General features: G+C 44.3%; 1 protein-coding gene across 1 annotated transcript; it reads right to left on the reverse strand.

The window, feature by feature from the left end:
• Positions 1 to 5167, reverse strand: LOC120696826 (CBS domain-containing protein CBSCBSPB3-like). Its single transcript, XM_039979841.1, has 14 exons — positions 4875 to 5167; positions 4612 to 4771; positions 3741 to 3873; positions 2925 to 3095; positions 2554 to 2632; positions 2355 to 2468; positions 2205 to 2271; positions 2005 to 2110; positions 1863 to 1921; positions 1671 to 1780; positions 1466 to 1593; positions 1284 to 1366; positions 668 to 757; positions 1 to 564 (listed from the first exon to the last, which is right to left on the reverse strand). Exons 1-14 carry the CDS (start codon positions 5027 to 5029, stop codon positions 385 to 387), a joined length of 1635 nt encoding a protein of 544 aa, XP_039835775.1. The 5' UTR covers positions 5030 to 5167; the 3' UTR covers positions 1 to 384.
• Between the last annotated feature and the right edge of the window lie 6546 nt (positions 5168 to 11713).

The following is an 11713-nucleotide window of genomic DNA, read 5'->3' on the forward strand; positions in this document are numbered from 1 at the left end:
TGAGACGAAATCAGTGTTTTCTCTGAATCTGAAACAGCAGTGTCATCTGCTGAAACGAGCTCAATTCATCGGTTTATCTATACAGACAAGCACACATAAGAATGAACAGTCAACGCATATGTAATGCTTAGACATTACACCGTAGTCGTGAAACTGTTCACGTTCGTGCAGAATGAACGAGCATAGGCAGGCTCTTCTGCCAGAAATTCACCTACTCCAAAAGCAACAATCTTGTCCCGTGACCTGTCTGGACCCTGGACCGTGAGTTCAACAGACCACGGATGTGATATTAGCTGGTACCGAGTGAGCATTAGCTAATGGCAATGCTAATTTGGAATGCCACCGATCCCCGCTCTTCAGAAAAATGGGGGAAAAAAAGGGAAATCACAGCTGAGATCGTTTCAAGTAAAGCATCACTGCTACGGCACTGAGAGCAACTGCACTGGCCATCAATCCAACATGAACTGGCGATATCCCACTCCTGCTGGGAGGTGGAGCCATCTCCTGTGATGGTTTTGTCACTTCAGTATACAAACCCGGGTCTTCGATGTGCAACTTCAGCACCTGATGGTGAACATTCAGTTTGGTCAGGTGGGATGAGCAGGTAACTCCTAGCCTATAACTAGCAATTGAATAAATATTCACAGAAGGCAAGAAGAATGGTTACCTTCAATCCAGATGATTTGGCAAAGAGCACAGCACCGGCCAGATCGGAGTCTGTTGTCAGCAGCACTCGGTCACCTTCATCATCTTCATACTACACAGAACAAGACCGTTTAAGTTGGTTAGTGTAGTCAAATACGGATAATCCTATATTAAATGGAATGATTATTGAAATTTGTTTGTAGTATCACCGACAAGGCACAGAAAATGATGACCATGCAAATACATGAATGACAATGCACGCACTTGATGCACATAAACACAGTGAAATTTTTCATTGACAGAACAAGGAAAACTTGCTATCAGGTATGGGGGCAATTAATAACTATCCTATTGGACCCTGGGAATATTTTCAATCCAAATGCTCTAGATGCCTACTAAAATATATGATAGCAGAATATATCACATAGGAGTACATAAATACATTGATCATCAAGGTATAATACAAATTACATATATAGGTCTACAACCAAAGGCTGTTGGGCAGGCGTGATCCTAAAATTTGGGAAGGCAGAAGTCCCAGGCATGCACGAGCACAAACCTGGCATGCCGCACAGGACATAGACTAGGATTCTGACATTATAGGAATGTTTTCATTATGCCAAAATATTAAACCTTACCAAGAGTTGTACTGTTTCCTTTTCATCTGTAATATTTAATCTTTGTCTTACAGAAGAGACAAGCTCATCCAAGCTCTCAGAGCCTGCAGTAATGAATTATGACAAATTACTAACCAATTATATTTGGAGAATTGCAGCTATATCATACATCTGAAAGGTAAAGTATGGATCAGGTATTATACCACAAGTGAATCTATGCACACGGCCCTTTCTGTCTTGAAGCTTAAAGGCAAATGAATTGCCAATCGCAGTGGGGTAAACATTACTCTTTCCATCTCCAGCCTCTGACGGCAGGAGTAAAGATACCTCACTGAGCAATACAAGGAGAGTTGTATTAGAGGAAAACGGAAGAAGAAAAAATAATCCTCTAAAGACACATCAACAAACCTATGGCTATCAAATTCCTCATCTGGAGGCTCCAAAGCAAGAGCAGAGTCCCAGAACCTCTGCATTACTGAGTTTGCTACATCATTTACAGTTCCATTCCCTCCTTCAACCTACAAGTAAAGAAATAGATTGACAAATTCAGCTTATGAAGCAGAACAGATCTGAACAAAGGAGTATGGAGTTAAGGATCACCAATTGAATGGTTGCATGGGTAAGCTGTAGGACATCCAGGCAAGCAGCAATTTGTCCATCTGTTTACAAAAATGAAGACATTAGATATGTAAAAGATGAGTGACATAAATATACTCACAGATAGACAGAAATCAGGTCACACCTCTGTCAATAACAGGAATATGCAAAAATTTGCCATCATGCATTATATGTAATGCATCAAGAATTGTTGTATCTAATGTGGCACAATCTGGGTCAGCAGTCATCACCTGAAAAAGTTATAACTAACACATTTAATGTACAAGCAACTAAAACAAAACTTAGATGATGAGAATAAGGAAAAATGTAAATATGGTGGAATACCTTTTCTACTAGGGTCAACTCAGGGGAAATATTTTGTGCGACAACACGCATAAGTACATCTTTTGAGCTGCATAACATGATCAGTATGTCAGTAAATAATTAGCAAGTAGATCATGTGCAATACCTTTTTTACTAATAGGGAATGCTTACGTAAATATCCCCTGCAATGTGTTTCCTGTAGAGACAACCACCGAATTAACTCGAAACTCTCGCATTTTCTGTGCTGCTACACACACAGGATCTGTAGGCGAAACAATTGCTACCCTGGAAGTTGATAGCATAGTAAGCTCAATGTTTTTTTTTATTTGTAACAATTGAAAGAAAATAGTAAGAGAAACAAATGTAGTACTTTGTGTTCTCTGTGATGATGGTTGACAAAGATGGTTTGAACATCCTCTCTCTTAGAGTTTCAATTAGAGCAGAAGGAGCTGTAATCATACAAAATAACTACCTTAAAATGATTGGTAACATAACAGAAAGTAAGAAAAAAAAAGTCTTACAGAAAGTAGTAACAAAAAACTAGATGAATATAATATAAGAATGTAACAGTAGAGCAGGATATACTTAGGAGGTTGGTATGATATGAATTTTTGTTTCACTTCGATTTAGAATGATAAGGCGTACCATGATTTTTTTTATTTTCTAAAATATGCCTTAAACTCAATGTACTAACAAGACAAAAATGGTTTTTGAATTGAGATAACGTGTCTTATGAAAGACCTGAAAAGTTGCCTCCTAATTGACGTTCAACCCCTTCAACAGCAGCTGCTATCGCACTTCCTTGTTCTGCAGCCTTTTCCAGTCTTGCTATTGCGTCATATAGGCATCTTGCAATGTCCAGCATAGCAATAACCTCACCATTTTCTACTACAGGGAGGTGTCTAAATTTCCCTAAAAATATTAAAGAACATATTGGAAAAGCTGATGTTAGTGAAGAAGGAAGCAAATATCCAACTAAGAGTCAGCTCCGGGTTTCAATGCAAGGACATGAGAACAACCAGCCTACACAGTATATACACCTATATTATTGTTGAAATCGTATCAGAAACTAAGCAGCATGACAAATGAGTCCTAGATATCTAACCATCCCGATCAATTCATATGTTGCTGAAAATTTGAGGACCTAAAGATGCCTAATGATCTACCCAAAATTATGTTTTCACTGCAATTACAACAAGCAATTTCAGCTGGCTTGATAGCGATTTATGAAAAAGTTCTCATCACGTGATAAAATACAAGACGATATTTTTTTTCAATATGAGGTTGTGTTTAAGACACTGGCACAGAAAAATTGCATATTGGTAACGGAAAAAAGTTGTGAGTTGCACAAGAACTTCAGGGTGTAGCCAATACTGTTGCAAAAATGTACACATATGATTGGTGTACTACAATAACATGTATCAGAGAACAGCCTGTAGCATAATTTAGTGAAAATAACAAGTTTACTGTTTAAACTTGCTCTACATTGTTTTCATAATGTCCGTACAGACATTTATCTGATGAAGTTTATCAAAGGGAATGCCTCACTAGACATACCTTGAACCATCTTCTGCAATGCATCAATTGCAAGCGTGTCGGACATCACATAAGTTGGATTGTGTGTCATGATCTTGGACATGATGGTTTGCTCCACCTGAAGCCCCTCAGCAATCACCCTTGTAGCTATGTCCTGCACCCCAATTTGAATAAAAAAGAAAATGAACAAGTCACCTTGAAAGTAGTAAAAATAGGCCATCACCTGCTTGGTTAAAAAGCAATTTACAAGGCTGCTCAATAGAAGTCGTGTGCAAACCATTGTCATTTTACCCTGACTACTTAGATGGTCTTAGCTGGAAACTAACCAGTCCCTCCGTCCCGAATTAAAATTTGTTTAGGCTTTTTTTAGAAGCATAGTTTTTGCTAAACATAGTGTACATCCCGATGCATAGCAAAATATATGTATCTAGAAAAGCCAAAACGAATTGTAATTCTGGACGGAGGTCATACTAAGCACTTAGCTGGAAACTCACTACTATTCTACTAAGAAAGTACAAGAACATTAGCTTCAATTTTCCGTTCTAAACACAGAAGGGGGAAACATAAATGGGAAAGATATGAAGTGATAAAACGAAATTGCAATGAATCGGCCAAGTTTGGTAAAAAAATGGCTTGAAAAAAGCTATGAATAAAAGGGAGCTTTTTTTAACAGAAACAGCCACTTGCTAAGCTCCAAACCTATAATCTTATCCAAACATAGATTTTCCCTCGAAAAAAAATGAGAAGACATGTAGCATTTTCGACTCCTGTTACATCAAATTCAAAAACTGTCACCTTTTCCTCTGCTCTAAATGATTATAAAAGGCACAACGGTGCACATTATGACCATTAAATTCATCCCAAAAATTAAGAAAATAAAAAAGAAAACCACCTTGTCGGTGACTATTCCTGAGAGGAGGCCTTGGGCGTCGGTGAGCAGCACGGCATCGACCCGCCTCGCCGCCATCCGCCGGCACGCATCCGACACCGTCGTCCCTTCCGGAATCGTCAACGCCTTGGACAGACGCAGCTTCTTCACCGTCCTCTCCCCTCTGCCCAAACAAACAAGTAAAAATCCAATCTTTGCCGGTCCCGGTTCGAACCGAGGGGACGAAATGGAAGTAGATAAGTGGCCGAGGCTCGCTGCGCGCTTACGTGAGCTGGTGGGGAGAGGCGGGCTTGGAGGCGACCTTCCCGTTCCCATTCCCGTTGGCGGCGGCGGCGGCGGCGGCCGAGGGGTCTTCGGACTTGCGGGAGGAGGCCGAGGGCGGCCGGCTGCGGGTGCGGCGGCTAGGTGCGGCTGCGCTCATGGCGAGGTTTGCGGGCGGGAGCTCGTGGGGGCTCGTGAGGCGGCGGCGGCGGCGCCCGGCGAGGTAGGAGCAACAGGTGGACCGGTGCTTCTGCTCCGTTTCTCCTGGCTTCCTGGGCCCCTTCCTTAGCGTGTGGATGTTTTGCGTTTCAGTCACTCCAGTCCTCGGGTATCATGAAGAAAAATACTCAAGGTTTTCAGAGTTTTCGGACTGAATTTTTTTTTATTTCGGACTTAACTTGATCTTGGTATTTTCCATTAATTTAATGAAAACTCGGCTTTCACACGATTGAAGAAGCGAATGTCACATGGGTTACATACAAATTTTTGAAGAGGTATCACGAACTTAGCTAACTGAGGATGACAGAAGAAAATAAATTATTAGAAAAATCAAGAAAAAGTACATGTTTCTAAAAAAAGTTTGGCATTTTAAAGAGTAATCAAGACATTATTGAATATAAGCAGCACAAATGTTTCTTTCGTTTGCTTGTATAAACGGCCAATCCCTTTCACTGTCCCACGGAAGGGCATGTACCTCAATCGTGACAGATAACCGATAGGTGCAGGACCTCACTGAAACATTACCCCCAACAATTAGCAGAGTATTTATATGCAAAAACGCACCCATTAACTCGCCATTGACTACCAAACCGCGTTCTCCACATGGCCCGCATCTCCGGGCCCCGACCGTATCCCACCCAACCGCGCCCCCCAGCCCCGACACCGCGTGGGCCCCGCCGCCGCAGGCTCGCCGTCCACGGTGCGCCGAGTCCCCGCAGCTTCCCCTCGCCACGGCCGCAGGATCCGGATTTGAAAATTTTGAACTTGCTCCGCGGGCAGCAAACCCCCTCAGTGGTTTCTTGAAATTCCATCGGACCCCTCATCCTCATGGCTCCCAGGAGACCCACGATGCGGGGCCCGCGTGGCAGCGAGGCGGCCACGGCCACGCCGGCGTGTGCGGAGGGCGGCGTGGCGGGCCTGGCGCAGCGTTGCGTCGTCGTCCGTGCCTCCGTGGGAGGAAAGGGAACAACGGACGGCCGGCAGCCCGGCAGCGTGCAGCTGCGGATGGCCACACGAGTTGCGTGGCTCTTGGCTCTGCTCTGCTCTTGGTTGCCGGCGCCACCATGCCATGCGATCACTGCATGTTCTGTCAGAGTCAGCAATTGACACTGTGACAGCAGCCGAGCAGCGGATGGGAAAGGGCCGTGTTTGGATCGGTCTTGGGCAGCGTTCGGCAGGCCAACTTTTTGGCTGGGCTGGTGCTGCAGCCAGATCAGCCTGCTGATTGAAGCTGAATCCAACCAGCTCAGCCGCTGGAACAGTCCAGCCAACGTTTTTTTGCATTCAACAGTTCAAAATTTCAAAATTGGCGGAAACCACCATTTCAATATGACATTACAACAACTGACCACATTTAAGCACATCAATCAAATTTTCAACGACAACACATAATAGTAACATCAATCATACTGCAGCACAGTAACATATTGTATCGTTACAACATCTGATGCCTGATTATGGTCATCAAATTACAAAACTTGGCACCCTTGAAGGAGTGCACAACAATCAGGCCAAATATTTGACCATGAACTCTAATTTAGAAGCCAAATATCAACAGTTCAAAAGCATAGCAATGCAAGTTAATACCACCCAGCTCCAGAATGGACAAATATCAATGACAACACACATGTCCGACCACAAAATTACCATCGTCCATCAATTGCTACCGAGCTGCCCCAACACCAATCAGCAATCACTATAATGCAAACTGAAGTGGACAAAATGCTTCCATTCCTACAAAGGCTTGCCCATAACCTGCATTTTCAAAAAGTACCCATCAAAAAATACAGCAAGGGATTCTCATAACAACAACATGCAAGACAATAGATGACAACCCACCTTATGCATCCCAATCATCAAACAACCTCCGTGATACTTGCCCATATGAGCAACCCGTGCCATCCCAACCTTCAAACCAGTTCCATCCTTGTTGCCCACCGTAGCCATCTGGCGCAGCCCAAACATTAGGGTCATAGCTACACTCGCCACCAGCATCTCCACTCACTCCTTGCTGCCCATCTTGCGAATCCACACCACCTGTGCCATCCTCAGCATCAACTCCACTCCCTCCTTGCTACCCATCAGAGCCTTCAGAGCTATATCCACCATCATCTGCATTCCCACCTAGCCCAGCAGATGGCCACAACCTGCAGTTGCCACAACCATTTACAACATTAGTTACCATACCAAGCACTTCACACGTACCTACCTATACATATCACACACATCCTACATACTTGGCGTTGATGTCGTACATGATGCCTATCATTATATCGTCTCGTAAACTTTCCGTATCTTTGTCTTGATTATGTGTACCCACTCTGACAGCGGGTACGTCTGCCTAGGCATGGAACCATTCTTACACTTCCACACCCAATTATTTAGAGCAAAGCAAGCTACTATAATCTGCACTTGCTTCTCTCTTTCATAGAAAGGAATGCTCTTTAGTATTTTCCACCTTTTCTTGCAAACACCAAAGGTCCTTTCTACAACATTCCTAATCTTAGAATGAGCATAGTTGAATTGTTCCTTATCGTTCAGCTTTCGTCGATCTACCCCCTTAAACTGGTCAATATGTTTCCTGTACTTGCCCCTGTAGGGACCCATGAAGCCTTGCTCTTGTGAGTAGGCAGAGTCAACCACATAATATCATCCTACAAGTAGTCAGAACATCGGTTAAATGCATGAGTAAGACACAACTAATCAAATGAACCATTTCTACTCTTGTACACAACATAAGCATCACACAAACTAACCTTGTGGTGGATGTGGGAAATTCGCTGCCGCCTTACATTCAATTAGCACAGAGGCGTCATGACAAGCGCCAGCTCTGCCTGCCCCAACGAAGGTGAACCTCATGTCCATGTCCACTACAGCTAGTACATTGATTGTTATATCTCCGTACCTGTTCCTATAATCTTCCTTCCTACCTTTGTTCACAATAACATCTATATGGGTGCCATCCAAAGCCCCGATGCACCCATCAAAGTATGGTTCGAACTCTCTCAAATCTTCATGGACACTAGAGTAAGTTGGATCTAAAGGCCCTATGATCTTATCAGCAAACCTAGTGAACAATTCTGCCATTTCCGTCATCTTGCACGAAATGGTGGATATTGACATCTCAAACCTATCCTTGCCAAGCCTACAACCAGCCTGTTGAGCTAGGGTCCACACAAATATTGCTAACTTCTCAAGTGACCCTGTTTGCCCTGTACCACACAACCCATACTCATTCACTAAGGTCTCATGGAGGTTAAGTAGGTGTGCCGGTTTCATACGAAAGTTTTGGAAGAACATTTTCTCATCTGCCAAGTTCTGATATACCCATTGTTTTCCAGTGATTTTGGGTACAAGCGGTGCTGGAATGGGTGCTGCCAACGGCTCATCTTCTGACTCTTGTTCCATAATAGCGGCTTCTGCCAGACTCGAGGCTACTGCAACCAACTTAATGGCCATTTTCAGAGCATAATCTATATTAGGATCCCCGGTTTGCACGTATTGATGCCCGTCCATTATGTAGGAATGTGCTCAGCTGGGCAGATAATTGACAGTCACAGAAACAAAGAAACACAGTTTGAAATACCCATATGAAATCCTCAAATTAAAGACAGCTTCTACCAAAATTTAATCTACACTAATGCAAAAAAATGCATTTCAGAATTGTACGAGTAGGGAATATATGGTACCTGTACACTTGTGCTGACTGCTGCATTAACAGGTCGTGGATGACAACAATAAGAACCAAACTGGCCTTCCAATCACCGTAACACTTGTGCCAACCTGCACCAATAATATAATTGTAATTGTATGCCATCCCGCAAATAGTCATAGATGCACAAAAGAACAATCAAGATAATCTCAGGTAATCAGTTACATGCATAAGAAATGAAATGCAAACAAACGGTGCAGCACGGCGCATGATTCACAACACATCCATGTTCGTTTATTACATCACAAAGATGAAACTAAAAACATAGAGTTCTGAAGCAAATGAAACACACAGGGGATAAAGACCATAGAAACTAAATTCATGACCAGCAAACTAATTCGTGCCGGGGTGCCTCTCAGCCCAACACATCTGGATCCACTTAAGGCGACCCTCTTTGGTTGAAAAGTTAAGGAAAGCCATCCGATCCAGAGGATTCGTGCAAAGCAACACTGCATGGATGTAGTCGTCGTCTGCCTCCGATATGCCATCTTCATGTTGCAATTGATATACACTACGCATCTCAGATGCATCAGGAGCATATGTCTGCTAGATGGTCTTCAAGCTGTGTGCCACAATATGTAGGGACTCTCCAACGCTGCCTGCAGACGCCTTCTTATGAGGACTCATCACTTCTTGTTCTCTCATTCTTTTGGAGGATGGTCCTTGACTCTGTGAACCGGATCCTTGGATCCCCGCATGAGGTGGGGTGGCAGGATCGGAGGATGCAGGAGAGGCCTCCTTATGGCCGCCAGATGTGATCAGAGAACCTCGGTCATTTGGGAGGTGGCCAAACAAATCAAACAACAGGTCAAGACATGGTGGCATAGTTCTTGGATCAACATCGTGTTCAGAAACCTGACTTCAAGAAGAGCATAACCATGTCAGCAACATTATGCACATATAAACACCAACCAAAATTGCCGAACTACGAAATGCAGATATTTGAACAGTTCAATAATGGAACAATTGAAGCCTTGCAACCAATTGATGCATAATGTTCAATAATGCAACAATTTAATCCTTCCAATCAAATCAACAGTTCATTGCTCGAAACATTTAAGCTTTCTAAGCAAAATAAAGGTATAAAATGAAAATTACAGGAAGTCAGCTATTATTCGAAATTATAGTGTACAACAGTTGTGAAATCTACAAACAATGTCAGTAATATACTGTACAAGAAGTATGACAAGGTTCAATATTGGAACAATTTAATCCTTGGAACCAAATTAACAGTTGAATAATGCAAACAAGGCAGGGCAATGTACCAGATTGGTGTCATCCCAGTAGTCGGGAGGAGCAGTAATGCCACTAGTGTGCTTATAACGGCCTAAATCGCTCTTCTTGAAGTTGAGGTTACGCCATTTGATGAAATGGGTCCGCAAGTCTCGGAACTTGTTGTGTAGTTTCTTCTCATCCCAGTGTGTCAGATCGGCGATCTTGTAAAAGTTAGGGTAAAGGTTCTGCCATCCCAGCTTGGTGAGTTGCTTGTATTCCCAGTTGAAATTATTCTTTTCTCGGACGCACAGTTCAAGAAAAGTTCTTGTGACCTCAGGAGTCCAGTTCGCACAGGGTTTGGGCATCTGTTGTGATGTTCAAAATTGATTGTTTTGATGTAGGGGATGATGAATGTATGTAATGTACATGCACATACGAGGTAAGTAAGCGCGCATGAGGGGATGTCAGTCTGGTTAGGAGGATCTATTGGGGTGGGTTGGTGACTAACCTTGGTTCTTGGTCGGGGGCGTTTGCACCGGCGACAGTTGTTGTTCGATGGAGATGGAGAGCACGACCCAACAGATGAACCAGCCAGGTTGTTCGCAGACGGCCGGTGAACACTTCGACTGCGGAGAAGCAGTACTTGTTGGTACCATGCGGCAAGCAAGGTCTACGTTAATGAGAAAACAAGAACGAAGGGGATTGTACCTGGATGCGACGCTACGGCGACCTGGATGCCGCATCCGGTGCTGGAGAAGTAGTAGCCAAGGCGGAGCGTGGCGGATCCGGTACTGAGGCAGCTGCTGGCGCCGTTTAGAGGTGTCCTTTCAGACCAGGAACGACGGCTTCGACGACGGCAGGCCCGCTCCCGAACCGACGACGGCGACGTCTTCCCCCGTCGGCGACGGGACACGCGACCTGCGCTGGAGGAGGCGATGCCAAAACCCTACCTAGGCGGCGCGCAGGTAGGCGATTGGGATGAGGTGGCGGCACGCAAGGGGATGGCTCGGCGAGTGCGATGCGAGCTCGGGATGAGGCCTCGAGTCCCCCCGCGGCGTAGCAAGGGTTGCGCAACCCTAGCCCTGTCGGCGGCGCGGGTCGCGAGTGAGGGATGAGGGTCCGACACGCAGGGATGCGGTGTGGGAGGAGAGGGGCGATCGACGCTGTTTTTTTAATTAGAACCGATGCTGGCTGGTGAAGGCCTGCCGAACGGCTGGTGACGGCCTGCCAAACGGCTGGGCTGATCAGCCCAGTCGATACGCACAAGCCCAGCCATAAAGTAGGCCTGCCGAACGCCGCCTTGGAGATTCTAGGAACAGTACGCGCACGTTTTCCGATAGAAGAATCTCGTATGCATGGAGTACTAAATGAAGTCTATTTGCGAAATCTTTTTAGGGATGAGTGTAACTTTTCACGACGAATCTAATGAAGGTAATTAATCGATAATTGGCTACAGTGATGCTACAGTAACCATCTTCTAATCACGCGATCAAAGACCTCATAAAATTGTTCAGGATTCCTAGTGCAGGGGTTCTGAAGTTGGTTTTGTGAATTGACTTTGTTTGACATCTTAATTAGCGGTCAAAGTTGATAAAATTCCTAGTTCAGACTTTCCTAGTCCAAACCAAACAGGGACAAGAAAACCTTGGCGACCAAGCCACGACAGCTCAAAATAACACTTGTCTTTTGTGACGAGTG

Source organism: Panicum virgatum, chromosome 3K (assembly GCF_016808335.1).
Source record: "Panicum virgatum strain AP13 chromosome 3K, P.virgatum_v5, whole genome shotgun sequence".
Classification (NCBI taxonomy): Eukaryota; Viridiplantae; Streptophyta; class Magnoliopsida; order Poales; family Poaceae; genus Panicum; species Panicum virgatum.